Source organism: Amphiura filiformis, chromosome 12, assembly GCF_039555335.1.
Source record: "Amphiura filiformis chromosome 12, Afil_fr2py, whole genome shotgun sequence".
Taxonomy (NCBI): domain Eukaryota; kingdom Metazoa; phylum Echinodermata; class Ophiuroidea; order Amphilepidida; family Amphiuridae; genus Amphiura; species Amphiura filiformis.
This window is the reverse complement of record NC_092639.1, coordinates 52,306,150-52,329,290: the sequence shown is the minus strand read 5'-3', so window position 1 is coordinate 52,329,290 and position 23,141 is coordinate 52,306,150. Positions and strand designations below refer to the sequence as shown.

At 37.2% G+C, this 23,141-nt stretch overlaps 1 protein-coding gene across 2 annotated transcripts; it reads left to right on the top strand.

Annotated features, from left to right (window-relative positions):
- Positions 1-113: 113 nt before the first annotated feature.
- On the top strand, positions 114-22,878 carry LOC140166382 (trifunctional enzyme subunit alpha, mitochondrial-like). 2 transcript variants are annotated; one of them, XM_072189832.1, is made up of 20 exons: positions 114-193; positions 1,214-1,271; positions 4,400-4,470; positions 5,041-5,174; positions 6,501-6,531; positions 8,713-8,820; positions 9,897-10,016; positions 10,765-10,867; positions 11,273-11,342; positions 12,578-12,630; positions 12,796-12,914; positions 13,836-13,955; positions 14,582-14,760; positions 15,666-15,701; positions 16,263-16,398; positions 17,381-17,467; positions 18,534-18,743; positions 19,339-19,534; positions 20,921-21,126; positions 21,970-22,878. In XM_072189832.1, the coding sequence occupies exons 1-20, from the start codon at positions 185-187 to the stop codon at positions 22,171-22,173; spliced, it is 2,250 nt and encodes a 749-aa protein (XP_072045933.1). In that variant the 5' UTR covers positions 114-184; the 3' UTR covers positions 22,174-22,878. The 2 variants fall into 2 exon arrangements, with proteins under 2 accessions (XP_072045933.1, XP_072045932.1); XM_072189831.1 differs by lacking the exon at positions 9,897-10,016 and adding an exon at positions 9,719-9,838.
- Positions 22,879-23,141: the final 263 nt, after the last annotated feature.

Genomic DNA, 23,141 nt, shown 5'->3' with positions numbered 1-23,141 from the left:
CTTATAAGACCAAATAGATCGAACACATGGACTAAAAAGTGTAAAAATTGCTTAAAAACATGAACGAGATTTCGCGAGAATGAAAAGGTTATTGTGACGTGAGGTCATCATCTGACAAGGGCAAGCATGGCTACCGTACGGGCATTTGGAGCGCTGAGAACCTTTTCTCATTGCAAATTTACTCATGTTAAAGGTATCGTTTAAATTCTCTCTTGCACCATTTGTTAATTTAAGTGTTAGATTAAAAAAAAAAAAAAATAGAGCTCTGAGGTTATTTAAGAACTTCAATTTGAGCCAGTAAAGTTAGACCGGATTTCTTAATTATTTTTAAGCTTACATACAAACCCTGCAGAATTCTGCAGTCTGGACTCAGAAATGACCTTTGTCACTTTAATCCAAAGATGTTTTACTTTTTGTAAAACAAGATGCGCTGATCTGTATACCGATGCATGGCCGCAAATGTAACCGTCTCGGCTGAAACATGCATGTAAATGAATCTAAAAAGCTAAGCCTAAAGTGCGGCAAGAATTGTTCACACCACGTTACATACGATGATACGGAGTCGTACGTCGTCGTCGAAGAAGACTCGACGTCAAAGTTCACTTTCCATTTCCAATATGCAATCTCATGATCTGTAGTTAGGTCATAGATAACAAAAACAACTGGTAAGCAAGTCTACTAAATTACCTCAAAATCTGAAGAAAAAAATGGCGGACAAATCGTCAAACCTTTTCCTGAATTTAAAATGCAGCATATTTAGCCATTGTCAACATGGGGTCATCGTCAGGAATATTTTCCTTATCAATAAACTAACACCTCCGCTATATGGTATTTCATGATATAACATTAATTGGAAAGAAAAGTGCAAATGTTTTTTGTGTTTTGATTTTTATACCTTTTTTTGTAGAGTATAATTTGCAATCACTTTTGGAGCAACGATTTCTTAGTACCGACGTCGGAGCCGGGAGTTTCAATTATTGGAACTGGCACGGACCAGGCTGATTGGTGGCAATACGGGTACCCGCCCATAAATTTAGGGTACCTGAGGCTGAGCACACAATTACCCGGGCAATTACCTCATAAGTCACACCCCTAAACCCGACGCACAAATTCATGCAATTTTGTTCGAAAAATTTAAGTAAGATTAAGTTGGTTAGTGAAATTATTTTTTACTAATTCAAAGTTGCCTTTGTGATTGTGTCCCATTCTACAGGATGTTACAACATGCATGGCAACACATAGGTATTTATCCGCTTCTTCTGCACTAGAAGGTAAGTCTCAGCAAGTGCTTAAAGCCATATTGTATTTAGTATTATAATTAGTATTTCTTTTCCATAAAATGTTAGCTTTTGCTGTCAGATATGCCCCTTTTAATTTTGAGCCGAACAGGTGAGGTAAAGCAAAGAAAATTGGAATTTACTACTACAACTAGGGTCAATTGATGCGTGTTACTCCAGCGGCAGGTGTACACACCAGGGTTGTTAATTAAATCACCGATTTAAATCGCGATTTAAATCACTTGATTTTTTTTTTTTTTAATCACTGATTTAAATCAACTTTTTTCATTTTTTACTTTTGATCAATGTAAGTTAATTTCTTTCTTAAATTGACTGTTTTACTGCATTCCCAATGTTTCTACAACTTTTGGATACAATTAAAATACCTATGGGCCATTCTTCAGAAAATGAAACTAATTTGAAAAAAATCAAATTGTAGGTATCATTTATTTTAAAACTTTTTTGTGACAAGTACAGTTCAAAGTTTTAAGAACTGTAATTTTCATGAAAAATTAATCGCCGAACACCCTAATTTGCATAAATTAACATAATTGTTAGTTTTGGGTCTGAAAGTAAGGTTTTTGGGCCATTTTAACACTTACTGCAGTTTTAACTTGTTATTACCGTATTCGTCCGAGTCAGGGTTCGATTTAGAAAATAAAATTTACATGCACAACTCTGATTTTTTCCTCAAAATGGGCTGAATAACACAAAATTTTGCATGCACAGGCAAAATTCTACATGCACAGAGCCAAAGTTACATGCATTTGTGCATGTAAAACCTCTAAATCGAACCCTGGTCCGAGTATAGTCCCACGCTCGAGTATAGTCCCCACCCCCATTTTTGAAAAATTCCAGAAATTGTAAAAAAAAAAATTTAAATTTTTTTTTTTTTAAAGTTTTTTTTTTCGGTTTTGTAATGTCCTGGACCTAGACCTAGATGCTAGGATCATTCATGGTTGACCTAAAAAAATAAAAAAAATTCAAGACATTTTGTATTTTTAATATGAAAATTGATATTTTGTATTCAGGTCATACTCTATTAATGATATCAAGATGCATTCAAATTTAATGCATTTTGATATCTTTAGTAGAGTATGACATGAATACAAAATATCAATTTTCATATTAAAAATACAAAACATCTTGAAATTTTTTTTTTTTTTTTTTTACCATGAATGATCCTAGCATCTAGGTCAGGTCCAGGCTACTCTGACAACCGAAAAAAAATTAAAATTTTTTTTTTTTGTTGTTGAAATTGAGTATAATCCCACCCCCAATTGTGACAAATTTTCACCTAAAAACGGGTGGGACTATACTCGGACCAATACAGTATTATGTTTTTTTAATTTCCTGAAAAATATGCTGTTATGACGCCACTAAAACAAATCAGAACTGTTGAAAAATTTTTCAAACCACAACAATCGCGTAATTAACGAAACAAATTAATTGTTGTTTTATGTCACACACGTGACCAAAAACATGCAATTGTTTTTACCATCAGAAAAGATTTTATTAACTGAACGTAGACTGATTATACCCTCCATTCCAGCTTCCTAAATGGAAATTATTATTCTTAGTTTTTACGTAATTCATGATTATTAACAAGTCACACACGTGACCGGGGTCACGTGTGTGACAAGTTTGGTAACGTGTGACGTACAAACTCCGCCATGGAATTCCATTAAGAGCACCCTATGATGTTGAATTTGGTATCAATGTATAGCTATGGGTCTCCTCTATCCACTGACACCAAAATAAGTACCAACATTCTTGATACCTTGCTGCTATGGTATCATTTTGTGGTTGTGTCCTCACAAATGTGATAAAACCTTGATAATGATTGTACACACAAATAGGCTAAAAATGGACTTTATGGAAGAAAAAAATCCAAACATGTAATTTTTACCCGATTTGTAGTTGCCATATAAAGTAAATCACAAAATGAACCTAAACACAAGATTTTAGCTCAACATCACCTGAAATATTCTTAAAAAGAGCAAAAACTGACCCATGTTTTACCCCTACCCCTAAGAATATGGATTTCTGTGTCACCATCCGTTATTTCAGTTTTAATGGAAGGTTTGTATGAAGTGATTGTTGACATGACACCACTGTTTTTCCCTAAATAATACATTTAGTTGGTTATAGGGCATATAATAAATAAATTTGGAAACAAATTTGCTTTTATAAAATACTTTAATTGTTCACCCAAAAGTTTGGTAACGTGTGTGACATTCAGACGAACAAAACCAAATGTCACACACGTTACCAAACGTTTAGTATCAAACCCCCAATTAACACAGCTAGGCATGAATGTTTCTTGTCAATGTTGGTGTCATTGTAATTGTAAGATATCAATGCTTTACTACATTTGGTATGAATATGTAGGTCCTTGTACATTCACAGAAATTTAGAAATGAATTTTAAAATCCAAAAACTTGCATCCGCTCTGATGTCACACACGTGACCTAATCTTTGTTGACCCCTGACACGTAAAATAACACAACGTAAAAAAAAAATTAAAATATTTTTGAAGAGTATAGACATTAATGTAACTATCATGCAAAATATATGGTGTTATCTGTTTTATTTATAAAGCAGGCACAGGAGCATTAGTGTGAAATACCCCCAGTTATGTCACACACATGACCGAAGAATGGCCCCTATGATGTCACTTTATCTATTGCTGAAAATTCATCTTCAAGGTGCAGAATTCAACAGGCTTTTTCCCATGATTTTACCAATTTTTTTCTTTGAAATTTTCACGTGCAAAATCATTTTTTTGTAAATACTTGGTAGGATTGTGCATATGACTAGCATTACACTGGTACTCTTTTGACTTTATCATGGGGTATAGTATAGCAGTAAGTCTTGTGATAAAAAAATTAAAAAAATCGATTTAAATAAAAGAAAATCTGATTTAAATAAAAAAAATCAACAACCCCTGCTGAGGGTAAAAATATAGTCCTTGGACTTACTGGCTCTTCTGTTGTTGAAATCGGATGCGGATCATGCGGGAGCTTTGAGACAAGGCTTACTTACTTGATACAACCATTAGAAATGTTTTGATGATTTCATTGCTTTGCTTATTTGATTTTCTGTCTTGTTGTTGTTTTTAGCACGGAGCCACATAAACTATGATGTCAAGGACGATGTTGCCGTAGTGCGCATGAATTCACCAAATAGCAAGGTATGATAATTAACAAATCTTTCATCCAACTTGTTATTTATGACTTGGAATCAAAAGAGGCTAGACAAAGAGAGTGTGGACTCTGTATAGGTGTATGCATAGCATCATAGGAAATCTGCCATTTTGGATTGTCACAGAGGGACCAGAATTAGTCTGTACCTCTGCAATACTTTTATGCTTGCCAAAAGTGATGATTAATTGCATCAATGAGCGCAAAAAGAGCATAGAGCAAATAATCAGCACAATGCATGACACACACAATGTATTGCAAACAAGTACGACCAAGAGTCAAAGTTTGCTTGCTGTTGGTAGCAAAACAATCTGGGTTGCACTATGCACTATTATTTGTTTTCTATGCACTAATGTTTGTTTTAACTGGGAGATACAAAACCCAAGTTGGGGGATGGAGGAATTCCCCGTGGCTCATTCCTCCCCTAACAGTGTGCAGCTGCTAATGTCTGCCTGGTGTCCTTGTAAAAATATAATCATCTCAAAATAGTAATGAAGTCTCAAGAGCATCTCAAAAGATCCAATGTTCATTTAAAATAAACTCACTTTCTAATTTTGTAGGTCAATGCCTTATCCATGGAATTCAACGCTGAGATCAAGGAGGTGATGGAAGAGTTATGGACAAATGATGCAGTCAAAAGTGTGGTTCTTATATCAGGCAAGCCAGGCTGCTTCATTGCTGGTGCAGATATCAAGTAAGTCATCGCACAGTATGGGCATACATGTGCAAGTGTGCATAGGTGTAAAAGGGGTTGGGGTCCTCATATGTTATTGTTCGCATATAGAAAATTTCAGTTTTAAATGCTTTGTGAACGTAATACTTGAATCAACTATAATTTGGTTCACCTCAAGTTTGGTAGTGACGTAGGTGCGCATTTTGCTCGCCGCAGTATCGAATCATGCGCGTAAAGTTAAACGCGCTGACTGTCCACACACGCGTACAGGGGCGACTAGTCGGCACGCTTGTGGCCCAACCGCGGAAAGCATTGACGTCACTAACGAACTTGAGGTGAACCAAAATATAGCAGGGGTGTGATTTTTCCGGATTTCCGGATTTTTGGGATTAAAAAAATTCGATTTTCAAAAAAAAAAAAAAAAATTTTTTTTTTTTTTTTTTTTTTTTTTTTTTTTTAAATTTTAAAAAATTTTTTTTTTTGTCGCTTTTGGAGTGGCCCTGGACCAAGAGCTAAATGCTTAACAGAGATGTCACATTTCGAATTTTCAGTTTCCAGATATGAGAAAATCTCCAATTTTAAAATGAAAATTCCTTAGAACCCTGACTGGATGATTTATAGACACACTGTACTGTGCAAAAATGGTGATGCAATTTCTCATGTGTATGTGAATGATATGATACTGGAAGTATGTATTCACAGGTAATAAATGTTTTCTCATTTTTGCATTTTACCCCATGAAATTGCATCTCCAGTCGTGCTCAAGTGTGTAAAACCCCTCTGGCTTTGGGGGGCTTCGCCCCCTCAACCCCCACCGGGGCGTTGCCCCTGGACCCCACCAGGGGCCCTTAAGCGGGCCCCTGGATCCCTGGCCGCAACAGGCGAGAGCTCCGCTCGCTTCGGCTCGCTCCGCTCGCAATTTCATTGCCTTGGGGTTTTTTCAAAAGCTCCAATCACACCCCTGATATAGTGAGAATCAAAGTCAAGTGGTGGGTTTGCTCATGTTCTCACCCTAGCCCTGGAACAGGCATGAAAGTTTTCAGGTTTTAGCTTGAATTCGGGCTATTTTATCAAAATAACCACATTGGTATTTTTATTAGCCTGTTTTGTTTGGACCTTAAGTCTGAATTCACACGCTTGCAAGCTATTTAAAAAAATGACTGACTTGGAAGTATTGAGGGCTTGCACAAAATGAGATGCTACAAATATTTACCTTGATTAAAGACCACAATAATAATCATCCCAATAATTCTACTTGGATCAGTTTCTAGTTTGTTTGATTTGAGGTTATGTAGTTTCAGTTTCTGACATTCATCCATTCTTTTTTTTCATGTACTTCTCCTGTAGCATGTTAGCAGCCTGCAAAACAGCCGAAGAAGTAAGTAGTTCATAATGAAAACATGAATGTTCAGAAAATAAACGATATGAATTTTTGTTTTTACTATCCTCTACCATGTGATAGACGACATGCAGATACAATATATTGGACCTGTCTGTTGTATCACACTTCGGTAGAGGATAGTAAAAACAAAAATTCATATTGTTATTCTCATTCTTAGTCGGATAAATATTATTGTAAATGTAATAACTAAAACTAGTTTTATTTAGGAAAAGGTTACCGTCATGAAAACTCCCATTATTCTTTTTCTGACTCCCTGAAGCTAGACAAACAATGTGGGTCAAGCTTTTTAAAATATGAAAATTGTAACAACTTCAATTTTTGACTCTTGTACAAATTGAAAAATCCATTTTGGCATAAGACCCCGGTGCTTAATCTCGCCGATTACCTCTGCGTCGTCTCGGAGCATTTCGATGGCTCTCCTGCGGCTTGCACTTTCAAGCCGCAGCCCGCCGATGAATTAATATAGTGTGGCCATATCCCTGGCTGCGAATTCGCGAGCAGTTATGGGCATCGAGTTCGCAACATCTTGCCATCTTCTTGCTCTGCGGTTTGCCATTCATTACTCAAAACCTTTATATTAATGTTTATTGTAGTACTTACTTGAGTTTACTCACCGTGAGCAATTTTTGCGGATCAGTCGATATAATCCGCAAAGAATCAACGCACTCAAGGACACTAATTTGTAAGGGTATTGTTGTCAAGTGTTATAAGCCGGTTGCGAGAAATGTAGGAGTTGGGCCGATCAAGCCAATGAACGGGTGACTGAACACATACCTTTTTTTCATCTAGCACATATTATAAATGCATGGAAAACCAATGCATGTATAATATTGTGATAGATGAAGTGGTAAACATTAGTTAGTGGTTTCCATATTAAAGATAACAAACTGTAATTTATTTGTAATTTTTTTCAAATTTTTTTCAAATTAACTGTGAATGATCCTAGCACTTCAGAATATGTCTAGTGGTTCTCCAAAGTCAACAAAAAATTTGACATGTTGTTTTTAAATGTTTTTTTTTTCTGAATTTTTAACTTTGTATTGTGCATCATATCAGTGTCCTATCAGTCACGTAGGCCTTATTATAAAGCCAAAAAAATCGCTTCAACGAATGATCGTTATGTACAAAAGTATAGGAAACTGCATTTTTAAAAGCACATTTTCTATGTCAAGGAAGCATATTTTTCAAACTTGTAAAAACAGGTCCCAGAATGTCTTTTCACATTTTTTCAAAGGTTGTAGTCATCAATATGTGTTGAAATTGTTGCTAGATATGGAGTATAAATCCCTCCTCAAAGTGTATAAAGCCTATAGGGCTTCATTTTCACCTTGTTCTTTATTGTTTTTCTATAAAATGTGTCTCCTGTGAACGGGCTTATAAGGGTTTTTATAAAACCCTCTAGCTTTGGGGGGCTTTGCCCCCTCAACCCCCACCGGGGCTTTGCCCCTGGACCCCACCAGGGGCCCTTAAGTGGGCCCCTGGACCCCCGCCGAAGAGGCGATACTACAGGCGCTTTGCCCCACGTTCGCCATGTACTCTGTTTTCTAGGTTTTCAATGTTGGCAGGTATGTGAACATGGCTTTTCATCGGGCAAACACACATTTTGTTAGTGCATATCGCAACAGTATTTTATTTCTCAGCATAGGCGTATCGGCGTGGGTCTGCGGCTTTGGTTCCGGGCACGCCGCAGAGTTAATCGGCGAGATTAAGCACCCAGGCCTAACTCCATAAGAACAGATCGTACACGAACAAACTTCATATTATTATGATCCTTATGACTAGACGGATTCTTTGATATATGTTTCTTATGAAATTGGATCGTGTTTATTATTGGAGCCGTGTTTAACCCTATTTTATTGTCAAGGTCTAAACATTGATTATTATTTCTGATATCCATGATATTTGGATTCAGCATGCCCAATTTGACTAAAAAAGTCATAGGTTCTGTACTGCTTTTCCCCACCAGTGGCAGTACACCTAGATGGCTTATCCAGGCCCCTTTTCCAGAAATCTATCTATATTGTAAATCCACTTACGTCAGACAAACAATTTAACAATTTAACAAAAGTATTACTAGTGCAGTTGGATAGTGTCAAATAAATTACAGTTTTGAATGTGTTATCCCAATATCCCAATGTCCTTTTCTATTATTCACAGATTGAAACTTTGGCAAGAGACGGTCATGAGTTGTTAATGAAGGTAGAGCAAAGCAGCAAACCAGTGGTAGCTGCCATCATGGGAACCTGTATGGGTGGTGGTCTAGAAGTAAGTATCATAACATAGATGGTGATATATGTGACGTGTCATGTCAAAAGGAGACACTTTTGGGCAGGTTATAAATTTTGAGGTTTTAACATATCTTAATAAAGAGATATTTTGCTCCACAACGCCGTTTTCCCCAATGAAATCGGACATTCCTAAGCAAAGATATTGAGTTCAGTAAGTTATGGTATTATAAAATTGGAAATTGAGATATCGGCCTTTCAAAATATTATTGACAATGTTGAGAGTAGGAATTACCTTGAAAAACGATCCTGCCCAAAAGTGTCTCCTTTTGACATGACACGTCACATATAGGCAGGTAATTTTCACCATTGTTTAAAATGCCAACTTATCAGTTTCATGAAACCACTCCTCTGAAAGTTATATTGTGAGTATCACTCTCAGTATATCTCTCTCATTCTCTCTCTTACCCTCATCTCACAATCCCTCTCTAGCACTCCCTCTCCTTCCCTTTCTCTATTTTTGAAAGTTCTGAAGTTCTCAATTTAATTTGACTAGGTAAGTGGTAAATCAGGCTATTCCAGTTGAAATCCACACTACCCCTGTGGAAGATTTTGGGAATATCTTCCACAGAGGGAGTATGTTTTTCAAATGTGGTTAGTCAGGGTTATTCATCCCATACTCCCCCTGTATTATGGCTTTACCTATATCTTCCACAACTGGAATGAGTATTTCAAATGGAAGTTAATTGCCCAATTGTCTATTCTATTCAAAACTTATACTCCCTCTGTGGAAGACTTTAGCTAAATCTTCCACAGGGGGAGTGTGGATTTTATGTGGAATAGCCCATTGCACAACCTTGTATCATTCCTTTCTCTCTTTAGTTTGTACTATGCTCCCCTGTGTCATTTGCTGCATCTATTTGTTTTTCACACTACAGGTTGCTCTCAGCTGCCAATACCGAATTGCCACTGCTGATAGTAAGACTGTCCTCAGTACCCCTGAGGTGTTACTAGGTATCCTACCAGGAGCAGGTGGTACCCAGAGGTTACCTAGACTGGTGAGTTGTCGTCTCATACATGCCTGATATAGCAATACTATTTGTTTCGCCATTGCAGGTTGCGCTGAGCTGTCACTACAGAATTGCCGTTAGTGATAGTAATACTGTCCTTTATGCCCCCGAGGTCTTAATAGGTATGCTACCGGGAATGAGCGGGACCCAGAGGTTACCTAGACTGGTAAGTCTGCGATCAGGGGGTACTGAAGAGTAACCTTCCACAGAAGTGTAACGTCACTATAGTTCCTTAAAATCATAAAATTTGGGTCAAATGTGCACATATTTCATCTAAAATGTTTGTGTCACCATTTTAGGATCTTGTTGAGCATAAGTGTGAAATAAAATCACTTGCATTTTGCTGGATGATGTGTATGCTGATCCACAATGAAATGTGTTGAGTATCCGATTTTGACAGGTGGAAAGCTTGAAAAATACCGGTTGAGTTAAAAAAAATCAAATTTGTGAAAAACTGACACTGTCAACCTATGTTCTAAAATAGAATTATTAAAACACTAGAAGGATGATTACTTCAGCACCAAATAGCATAATAGTCCCATTAGTTACACAGATTTGGTAATAACTTGTTGAAATAAGATTCATACACTCTTAGATAGCAAGAACCAAGCACTTGCACTGAGATGTTGATGCGTCTAATGCACAAGCCTTGTAGGGGAGCATCAACATGTATACGCTACAGTTAAGGGCTACTTGAAGATATATGATTGCGAGAGGTGCTGAAAACAGTCCCACATCTTGCTTAAAATGTGGTTTCTTTTGCAGCTGTCAGTTTTTGTGTCAATATAGCTTGGTCATTTTCCAGGGTTTCAGCCCTTTTACACAACAGCATAAACGTATTGTTGTTTTTTGTTACATTAAGTGTTACATTTCTTCATAGTCCTAATTATACATCTTTGTTTGAACCGATACAGATTGGTTTAACAGAAGCATTGCCTCTTATACTCACCGGCAAGAATGTTCCTGCACAAAAAGCCAAGAAGATAGGTCTTGTTGATCAGACAGTCCCCCCTATAGGTAATGTATTATTTCTGGTAAACCTAACCCAAAATATCAGAAGAAAATAACATACAAAAACACAACTACCATATTTCCTCTATTAAATCTGGGGCATTGTATTTTTCAGAAAGGGGTAATTTTTACAACGATAAATTAAAAAAAAGTTAGGTAAGCTGAAAAATTACGACGAAATGGCGAGCTATGAACTTAGGATCAATGACTTCTGGTTGAACCAGTTCACTTCCGGGACTATGGTAAGCTTACTTACACAAGATAGCATGGAATTTTAAGCATTTTTTAAATATCTTGATTGCAAAACATGGTGGGAACATTTAATAGAAGGGCGACTGATTGAGGAAATATGGTTTTTAAATAGCTCAATTGAGGAATGATCATTCTGATTATTTGTTGTTTTCCTGACAGGTCCAGGGAACAAACCAGCACCAGAAGGAAATTTAGAATACCTAGAAGAAATAGCCATCAATGCTGCCAGGTGAGATAGACAGACGAACAAACACACAAACAAATATATTACAAAATGTAGGCCTGTTATCGACTGTCGAAAGTATCGATAGTCGGAAAATTCACAGACTTCTGACATGTCGGTACACTCAATGGTAGTATCGATACACAAACGACATGAACGATGTACTCTCTCCCAACATCAAAAGCCACTAGCCGCTGATAGCTTAAACACTTGAAATATAAATAGCACAAGACCAAAACAAACTAGCAGTAGGAAACTACCATTCATGCAAGAAAGCAATTTTTTGTATGGAAAATTACTAGGCCACACCCCCGGCATAGAGAGTTTAGCCACTCGTGCACTCATCTAGGGGCCAACTTGTGACACCTGACATGATTAAGTTTGTTGACCTTAAGTTCACACGGTCAACAAAAATTATACACCAAGACATACCCCCACAACCAAGAGCATAGAATTGAATTGATTGAATTCACAAATTACATGACATGCACAAGATATGTCATCACAGTGATGTGAATTTACCGTAATAAATGGACAAACAGATTTATGTAAATATCATATCAGTGACATGGGCACCTTCCAACCAATTACAGCTTTGGAATATCATGACATAATGTTCACTATTGTGCAGATCACGTGGGGTAGAGCAGTAATGCCACACAAACGATCTAGAGCATTTGTTTTGATGAATATTAGGTAAGCTTAATTGGAGATATTTCCCACGCTGTCAGGTTGTTGACTGTCGATACATGTCGATTGTCGAAAGTATTTTCTTCCGACATGGCGATACACAAAATCTCTATCGATAACACCACTAACAAAATGAGTCAATTGTACCATGAAAAGATATTATCGAGATTGTATGAATTTTTGCGACAATGATGCTCTGATATTTCCAAAAGGAGATTTTATGGTTGAAAGAAACCCCTATGGAAGACATTACCTTAATCTTCCACACAGGTAACATGAATTTCTAATGGGGGTTACACACAGGTAGCGTGAATTTCTAATGGGGTTACATGAATGGGTGTCTCCATTTGAAATTCACACTCCCTGTAAGGAAGTTTAAGGTCATGTCTTCCATGTAGGCGTATGGAGTTACCTGGCTTTGAATATGAAGAAATAATATTCAAGCAAAATTCTATTTATTCTAATTTCTAGTTAATAATTATCAAACAAACATGTCATATGTTGTGTCTAATAAGTGTATTTGTTGCTCACTTTGTATTTTCTCATTGCAGAGATTTGGCAGCTGGAAAAATCAAGAAAACTAAAAAGACGGGACTCGTGCAAAGTAAGCTTTTTTGAATGATTCTGTTTTCTGAATATATGTAATCAAGCCATAGACTTATAATATTTTTGACAGCAAAGCCTAGATCTTTAGCATTCTTGGGCAACGTGTGCATCGTCATTATTATTAAAAGCTTTTGTCAATGTTTTTCATTTATTTTATGTACAGAAATCACTGATATGGTTAAAGATACCCAACAGTTCAGGAACTTTGTTTACAAGACCGCACGCAAAGGTGTGATGGCTCAGACGCATGGATTGTACCCCGCACCTCTCAAAATTATTGATGTAAGTAAATGTCAGTGTGTGCTGACGAGGGGGAGGGGACAAGTTGCCTGCCCCCACCCTACCCACAACGTACACACGCAAAGGTGTGATAGCTCAGACGCATGGATTACACCCAGTACCTCTCAAAATTATTGATGTAAGTAATTGTCAGTGTGTACTGACCAGGGGGGAGAGGACAAGTTGCACAACCCGTCCCGGCTTACGCAACACATCGCACACACAAAAATCTAGGGAAAAAAACTGGCTAATTTCTTTGAGACAAATCCACACCACAAAAGTAATACGCGGCAGCTTTCAGCCAGACTATTTTTTTGGTCTAATCAGACAAAATGTTTGAAAAAACTGACAACATTGACAAGCTGATTCATCAGAGCTCCAGGGTATAGCCCTCTAGTACCTGGGGTAATAAGAGCCCCCCCCCAGTCATTTTCGGCCTCTCAGTCCAAATGCTCACTGATTTCTGATGTATAAGAACATACAGGTGCAATCTGTAACATCCAGCATTCAGACTGCCCTCACTATGGTGGTGAAACCACTTGCACTTTTAGATCCAGAATCACTGTACACAAAAGGGACCCCTCACTTGTTGGTGTCTGTATGCACCAATAAAAAACACTCAAAATGTGAACAATTCAGACTCTGATAGCAGCAGGTGGTTTAGAATAGAAAGATGCTGTAATGTAAGGAAGCTATATACCATTCAAGCCATATAACTAGATTTGAATAAGGACCATGGAAGACTTCATCTGTCATTGCCAGGCTTCTATCGGCCACTCATCAGGTCACATGATTCGTTTCTACTCCCTGAGTCACATGACCGGTCAACCAAAGTCTCCCAATAATAACTGAGGAGGTGACTCTAATGTTTGCATAATAAACTGTAACCATATTTATTTCTGTGTTTTTCTGCTTCCATTGCAGGTAGTAGCAGCAGGTCAAGACAATGGCATAGAGGCAGGTTATGAAGCAGAGATTAAAGCATTTGGTGAATTAGCTATGACACCTCACAGTAGGGCTCTCATGGGACTCTTCCATGGACAGGTAAATTTGACGGTTATATATATATAACGGTTATATATATATAAATAATCGTAAGAATTACAACTGGTTCCAAGCAAAAGCTCTGTGAACAAGGTTTTTTATTCCGTTCAAAAATATTGCCGATTACCAAGCAAAAAGGTGTGGAATTTTTTTCTTAAAAAAAAACCAATGTTGCCCTGGATCCCATATCCTTATTTCCCAAACTTGTTTGGTGGTACAAAAGTCATAGCCTGAAACTAAAGGGATTGTAGTTGTCCCTGTTTTAAGGTATCGCCTAATTGGTCTGCCTCATTGGGCTATTCTATCTAAAAATAACACCCCTTCCTCTTAGTTCACATAGGTCAACCTATTTTTAGATATAGTATAGTTGGATTCAGAAAACTCTGAATGTTGCGTCTGACGGCACATGTCAATCAATCTCTTCTAATTGGTTAGTAGTGCATAACTAGGGAGGTACTAACCAAATATATCATCCAGTGCCTTCATTGGAGAAAAGGATATCAGAAAATGGTGGTCAAAGTCGGAGCTTTTACAATGCAAAAACTATTTTAGATGGTTTGTATGTTTCAAGGTGCAAAACTATTATTTCTGCCGAGAAGTATAAAATGTTTCTTGTTTGATTGCAGGTGCATTGCAAGAAGAATCACTTTGGCACACCACAGAAACCAGTAGAAACAGTAAGCATCCTTGGCGCTGGCCTGATGGGAGCTGGCGTCGCCGAAGTCAGCATCCAAAAGATGAACGTTATACTCAAGGATATGAACCTGGCAGGGCTAGCAAGGGGTGAACAACAGGTGTACAAAGGGTGAGTGAATTGGACAGAATGGGCTATAATCCAATTGAAATCCATACACCCCCTTTGGAAGATATGACTTTAATCTTCCACACAGGGAGTGTGAATTTTAAATGGGATTACCTGAATGGGTGATTCCATTTGAAATCTGCACTCCTTGTGTGGAAGATTAAGGTCATATCTTCCATAGGGGGTGTATGGATTTTAACTGGAATAGCCCAATGATTGGTGTTACCCATTGTTGCTTTTCAGGCTTAATTAAAACACCAGAACCAGCATCTCCTGGTCCCTTGATATGCTCTTGAAATAGAGGACCATGCGATACAAAGCAATATAAAGTTGAATTGATGTGCTAAAGTAGGGCTCAAATCAATATGATGCGTAAAAAGAAATGAGCATTTTGTAAATATTAACTTGGTCAATTGCAATCAAACTATACAGAGCTGTATTTTAAAATTCACTCACTTTCTTGGCAGGGATCACACACAGTTACCCACCAAATGCAGTTCCCTTAGATAAGTTACAGGCTATTAGGACAATATGTTACCCATTCGACACCTAATGGTAGGGAAAATGAGGGTCCTTCCTTCCTGTAATACCCACAAGTACCCGCTAGTACTCTAGAAATTGGGCTCTTTCATTAGTGCTGTGAAGGATAAGATTAGAGTTAGCATTAGTGTTTAGGATTTAGGGTTTATCCTTAGTGTAAGAGAGCACAAAATACTAATAGGATTAACATTTAAGGGTACATGAGTAGAATAGACAACCAGATAAATGGATGGAAAAAAACCCAGTTTAAGTACAATGATCACACAGAAGAAATTTTGTTAAAGGTGAATTTGTTACAGGCTAGCATAAAACAGTGTCTACATTGATGACAACTTTTGTCTGGTTTGTTTTTTACCTTGTGTCAACAGCTTAGATAAACAAAGGAAAAGGAAGAAAATTACCAGGTAAGTTATCCATACATTTGTATAATGCTACTGTATAAAGTGCTGTTAGTTTTTCACAATTTTTATTGTTCTGAATAGTTTACGGTTTCTTTCATGGTTTTGGGTCAAAAATAGTTTCACTGGCTTTCAATTTTGCGGTTCTGAAATTATCTACTAAAAGCGTGAAAATGACATGAAAATTGCCCTCTTACAGTATTTGGATATGAGACCTTAGGGCAGTAAGAATCTATTTTGTCATCAAAAATTGAAAACTTTTTCCGTGTAAATATTTGTACTGTACAAGCTGTATCAAAACGATTGGTACTCATCAGTAATTATTGATAATGGATGAGTCTGATGCATCAAAATTCAACATAAGATCCAAATAATTTGTTGATCAATATACATTCTGGGCATTTCAAAAGTATCCAATGTTGCATTTGGAAGAAGCAGACTTTTCAATAAACATCAAAATTGATGGGTACCAACCATTTTGATACAGCATGTAAAATATCACACTTAATTGGCCTAACTACATCCAAATTCTGACATGATGTTCCTGTGTCTCTCCCATGCATTTAGCTTTGAACGTGACACCATTATGTCACGTATGAGCGGTCAGGTTGACTACACCAACTTTAAGGAGTGTGATATGGTGATCGAGGCTGTGTTTGAGGACATCAACATTAAGCATAAGGTCATCAAGGAGGTGGAAGCTGTAAGTGATTGTGACCCTTTGCACAAATCTGTCATATTGCTACCAAACAAGGTTCTCCCTACAAACGTGTGCGCCAAAAATGCCTTTTTGTTTTACACACTTTTCTATAGCAACATGTCAGATGGCTTTTGCAAAGCGTATGCTGCAATTAAACCATGCATATGAAAGGCGTGCACACATAACACACCCTTGGCATGTAGAACCTCATTAAATAAGATTGGGGGTATTTAAAAAAAAAATGCTAGAGTGAACAATAGCCCATGAGGAGTGACACAGGCACTATAAAATACAACCACATGGGCCAATCTGTGGTTCACAGCAGCTTAGGGACATAAGAGTGAAGGGGTACAGTATTAAAGCATCAGACACAAGAAATGAGATGTTTATGCACTCTGCTCTTGAAGGATGATTTATCAGAGCAAGGGCGTTGGTAAGGAACAATATGGTATTCTGTTTCATCCTGTATGATTAAATTAATCCCTAATGTGTTTCTTTATTTCTGGTTCATGTCCTATTGTCCTACTTCAAGATGCAAACTTTAAATCAAAACTCTGGAATACCAATATCAAGTACTTGCCTTGTATAGTGCAGGGGTGTGAAATCTCCTCTTTTTTAAAAGCTGAATTCCTCTTTTTAGAAATTTTAGCTTTTTCTTTCATTTTCAGCCCATTTTGAGCATATTTCAGTGCTTTTCCTCTTTTTTCCTCTTTTTTGAACACAGTTCCTCTTTTTTCAATAGAGGGGGGAACATTTGAATGTAAAATACATGGTGTATCACTTTTTCATTGAAAAAAATTATAGGGGGGGGGGGGGCATTGATAACAGAAATCAAAAATCAAGCAGTTACCTTGTATTATTGGTGCCTGTTTGTTTGGTGGGGAACTTAGGAGGGAGGACACAATATGTAAAATACATTGTGTATCAATTTGTTGTTTTACGTTGCTGTCATCTTTACACATAATGTTACTTTGATTATTTTCAGGTGATTCCAGACCATTGTATATTTGCATCAAACACATCAGCTATTCCCATCACAGAAATAGCCAAAGCCAGCAAGAGACCAGAGAAGGTAAGGCATATATGTGACCCATCACATCGACACTGAAGTTGTCATCAAAAATGGACCTCTAGATTGCATCACCAAGTTAGAGGACTGCTTTTATGCTTTAAAATGACACCTTGTTCATTGATGTTGCATGTAGAATGGTGATTTTATTTGACAAATAGAGTTCAAATTCCTTATTATTTTCTTTGTTTTTTAATACCTATTTGCACCTTTATCTTTAAATATGGGCTTCCGACAATTGCTGTTTTTTGATGTGATGGGTTTTGTCATTAAAAACTCTGAAAACTTGTAAATTCAAAATCATCACTTGGTGAAAGATGTTACTTTCCTGCCAGCTTGTGATGTGAAACAATCCATCTTTCATCCTGTGATTGTTTTCGTAGACGGTTTATAATGTTCTATACTAAACTCGGTATCATAGATGTTCAGAGCTCCGAGACGTTCTGTGATCACAATTGCATGCCCCGAGCGAGATTGTACATACACTGTACACAACACAGCCGTACATGACTCATAAGAAACCGTGTTACATGAAAATGCCGCAGACAATCACGTACATGCTCAGTACACTCAACTCACAGTAAAAAACTCTGACCATTATGTTTACTTTAGAGATACACTATTTTGGTGTCCATGCATGGCACTCCAGGATGGTATATTTTCTATGATTATAAGTAAAGGGCTTCTGTCATCCTCCTATGGTCTTTAGTAGCAATAAAATTGATGCCGGGGGGACGGGCAACATCAAATTTTTATACAGTGCAAGCTACTTGGAAGCTGGGGAAATTGGGTAAAGCACTTCGCATATTATATAAGGATGGTTTAGTATCTGATATTTTTCAGTATACATCACAGTGATATACACATTCCAAAAAGTAATTACCTCCTTATTACGAAACAATAACTCAAAACCTATGCATTATGATTCATTTGGGTTTATTTGAGAGAGACAGTGTATTTGTGAGACATTTGGGTGTATTTGTATAGGAGCGGTATTTATTAATCTGGTATCTGTGAGTATGTAGAAATTACAGCAACATGAATTTGGCTGTTTCTTCTTTTTCTTCAGGTCATCGGTATGCATTACTTCTCACCCGTAGACAAGATGCAACTCCTTGAGATCATCACCACAGACAAGACATCCAAAGACACAGCAGCATCAGCAGTAGATGTAGGCCTCAGACAAGGCAAGCTGTGCATTGTAGTCAAGGATGGCCCTGGCTTCTATACAACAAGGATATTGGGCCCAATGATGTCAGAGGCTATTAGAGTGCTACAGGTATTTAGTTGTTTATGTGTTTATTTAGTTTTTTTTATATTTCTTAAGTGATATCAAATAGTTTTGCCTTTAGCCAAGCTAGTGATCCAAAATCAAAGTTGTTAACATAACTGAGGAGGATTTAAGCTCTTTTCAACTCCCTTTCCATAAACTTAGCTCAATGTTGTAAGCCAACAACCCAAGGTTGCTTGCACACTGCAAAGTTTTGAATTCAGGAATAGCCCATTAGTCCAAAGGGTCATTTGTCTGGAAAGAGGTCAAGTTAGAGTTTAGGGCATTTAATGTTAGGATTAGGGTTTGGGATGAGGTTAGGGTTAGCATGAGGGGAAATGTTAGGAATTATAGGAGTAAGTGTTAGGATTAGAGTTATGGTTAGGATTTGGGTTAGAGTTATATTTAGGATTAGGGCTTAGGTTAGAGAAAGGGTTAGGGTTTTTAAGTTATTACACTTTCAGACTATAATGACCCTTTGGACTATCGACCTGTAGCATAAACCTTGATTTGACTTTGTTTCAAGTTCGTTTCTGTCTGCATGCACATTTTCTAACATTTACTGACTGAACTATTCAATCTCAACCTTTCATGCTATTTCCAGGAGGGATATGGACCCAAAGAACTTGACAAGGCTGCCACATCCTTTGGCTGGCCAGTAGGTGTAGTGACCCTGGTGGATGAAGTAGGTATCGATGTAGCTGTCCATGTACAAGATTTCTTAGGCAAAGCATTTGGTGAGAGGTTTGCTGGTGGTAATCCAGAAGTGCTTCGTGACATGGTAGCAGCTGGTTTCATGGGTAAGTTGTCATCAGTGCATGATTTATTAACTCCATGGACATTACAAGCTGATTTGTGATGCGATCAAGCAATGAGTCGGATGTCGGGAATATTGATTTTGAGATATAATCAATAATAGTATTCAACTTCCTTTGTATTTTATTGTTCTGAGCAACACTAAAATGGCCATATCTTTGAAACCATAAGTCTAATTATGATGGGGTTTTCAGCAAAATAAAGCTATGAGAATGGCTCATATAATGAGATTGAAAACTGAATTTTGATTTTGTTCGACATCGGACTCATTTTGCTTGATCGCATCATATTTGGCCTCAATTGTTGTTATTTTACTAAGTGTATAACCAATCACACATGGTAGGAATAGTAGGGCTGAATGGGATTATTTGGATAAGAGGTCTAACAACTCTAATTTAATTGGTTACTCAGATAATTATAATTTATATATATATCATGTAATTGACCGATCAGGGATGCTGTAAGAAAGCTAGTAGTGCCAAAGTGTCACATCATTTTGGTTCATTTTGACGCAATAACATGGATTTTTTGAAGAAGCAAAATTAAGCCCTGTGTTTTGGAAACACATCTGGTTTTATCTAGTGTTAACTGTTGCACAGTAGATCCTGAATAATTATGACTTTGAATTTATTGCAATATCCACTTGGATAATTCAGAATTGTGTGTAATATTGTTGGGATAAAAATGTTTGGTACGAAAAAAAAAATCGAAATGTGTAGTTTTTGGTGGGGAGAGGGGGCAACCAGAAAATGTCCCCGCTTGAGTTGCTGTTGACAGTAAAATAAATTATTGCACTTAATACGAACTGACAGTGTTACAAATGAACTGAAATATAGTATAAAGGGAATTGGGCTATTCCATTTGAAGTCCACACTACCCCAGCCTGTGGAAGATTTAGCTAAATCTTCTGCAGTGGGAGTATGAGTTTCAAATAGAATAGACAGTTGGGTAACTTCTATTTGAAATACTCACTCCATCTGTGGAAGATAAAGGTAAAGCCATAATGCAGAGGGAGTATGGGTTTCAAAATGATTAACCCAGACCAATTACATTTGAAAAACATACTCCCCCTGTGGAAGATATTTCCAAAATCTTCCACAGGGGTAGTGTGGATTTTAAATGGAATATAGCCCATTCCTGGCAATCACATCAAATTTACATTGGCTGTCTATGGAAGATATTGGATTATTTTACCCCCTTTGATGTCACATGTATTGACACATGTGCAATTGCAACAACCTTTTGCGAAAATATTGAAAGGACTTGCTTCTTATTTGGTTAAGAGCGTGTGGGCTTGAGGTGGCTTGGTTTGGGGCGTTGAACATAGTGTGATAAGCCATTGATATTTATTTTCATTTCTTCCATACCAGGTCGCAAGGCAGGCAAAGGTTGCTTTGTGTACGAAGGTGGCAAGAGCAAGAACAGGGAAGTGAACACTGCCGCTGTAGAACTCCTTAAAAAGTATGCCTTGGAACCTAAAGGTGCTGACTCTGTGAGCGATATCCAGATGCGTTTGGCATCCAGATTCATCAATGAGGCTGTGTATTGTCTGCAAGATGGTATCTTGAGGGACCCGGTAAGCAGACGGTTGTAATGTTGTTTGTTAAAACTGGTGTGTGTGCTTGTATCGTGATATCTTGTTTTGTCAGTATGTTTTATCTGCGATATAAGATCAAGGAGTTTAACTGTTAGACAGGATCAAAGAAAATAGAATTGAAAGAGTTTGAACTACGAAAAGCCTCTGTGTAACGCTATGGTAAATCCGTCATATTTGATAGTCACACATGAAAGCCAAATAGTATAACTCTATTATTTAACAGCAAAAGCCCAAATTCCAAGAATACTTTAAGCCAAACATTTGGTGTTACAAAGGCAAGTGCATGTAACACTTTGTGTTATTTAATTTTGTAAATTAAATCTAATACTGGAACTAAAATTTGCAATTTACTTTGTTACGTTGCATCAGAAAACATCAGACTTCATCAGGCACCTGATTGATGATCATCTGTGTTGGTTTAAACACGCTTGTAGGGATTGTTTATTTTCACCCACATAGGAGTCACCACAAGTAATACCGTACACTAGGTTGCACTGTTTATCTCTGGGGAGTTTATCCTTATCCTGGGGGGGGAGGGATTGACCTTTACCCCCCCCCCTTCCCTTGTCATCACCAATGAGCTCTCTTGCATCAATGATGTCACTACCAATAAAGAATTGAGGCCAAGTTAATATTTTTGTATTTATTTCCACTGTAATAAGCCCAATTTTAGCATTAAAATTGCAAATTTTCACCCTGGTTAAGTCATTTGAGGATAATTATGTTGCCATGCCAAAGAAGCCAGCAACAGATAAATTTATCCTGGATATCAAGGATCTCATGTCATTCATCATCCGTTTTATTTCTCTTTCATCCTGACAGGTTGAAGGTGACATGGGCGCCGTGTTCGGTCTTGGCTTCCCACCATTCCACGGTGGCCCCTTCCGTTTCGTCGACACATACGGCGCAGACAAATTAGTCGCAGATATGCAGAGATTCCAGGAGATCTATGGGCCAGAATTTGCCCCATGTCAACTACTACAGGACCATGCTAAATCAACAAAGAAATTCCACCCTGCTAAGTGAGGGGAGTCATTTGTCAGTGTGCCCCCACACACACCTAGATGAACTTTATAAGTTGGGTTCACTTCTTCTAAAAAGTACAGTATATAATTTTTATGTGTGCCTGTGTGTTTTGACTTGGATGAGTCACACAGTTATGACTTGGCAAACATAGCTCTTTATAAAAGTCATACTTTCAAAGCATTTTGATGCCCATAACATGTACACAGAATGTGTTAACTCTATCTGAAGTAAAGTATATTGATGATGGATGAACACATTTTGATTCAACCTGAAATAGTTAAACTGCTATCAGCAAATTTCTGACCGCTGATATTATACACACTACTTCTATGGCAGTTTGTATGCTTAAAAATGTATACTGTACTTTTTGAGAGTCAAGAACTGAAGGTAACAAAATATGTGCAAGCAATGCAAAAGTTGTGTATGCTCTTTCTAACGGGGAAAATGAAAAATAACAATAAGTGGGAGTAATATTTGATGTGAAATCGTAAGAAAGAAGTTTCTTATTGCAATTATTGCAAACATGGTGAACAAAAACATTTTTGAAACATTTCATGCAATATAATGCATGTTGTATTCAGGTGTTATCTTTGATTATAGAAAATTGCTAAAAACAATTTACAAGTAATGTGCAATTGCTGAAAACGTCGTTCAATACAACATGTATATTGCTTTCAAATATGATCCCTGATGGTTGAAAATGATCAATAATTTACAAATAAAATGTATGAAATATTTAGTATATTGTGTGGCAAATTATCAAAAACAAAATGCAAAGTTTCTTAGGGTAGCAGTGGATGTACTATGCAGGACTGCAGTTGACGTCACAATGTATTGTCCCTCTACTGAGTGAATGGACTTTAATAAAGCCATATATTCATCTGCAGAGTACATCCAATCCACCTGTCAACTGAAATTTGCTAATATTATTAATAAGCGAGTGTGTTTATTTAAATTTTGCATTAGAA

Excerpts from the sequence above, each read along its gene's own strand:
- LOC140166382 (XM_072189832.1), top strand. Across the intron at positions 10,017-10,764 it reads CCCAGAGGTTACCTAGACTG|ATTGGTTTAACAGAAGCATT; the intron begins GTAAGTCTGCGA and ends GAACCGATACAG. Across the intron at positions 16,399-17,380 it reads TCATCAAGGAGGTGGAAGCT|GTGATTCCAGACCATTGTAT; the intron begins GTAAGTGATTGT and ends GATTATTTTCAG.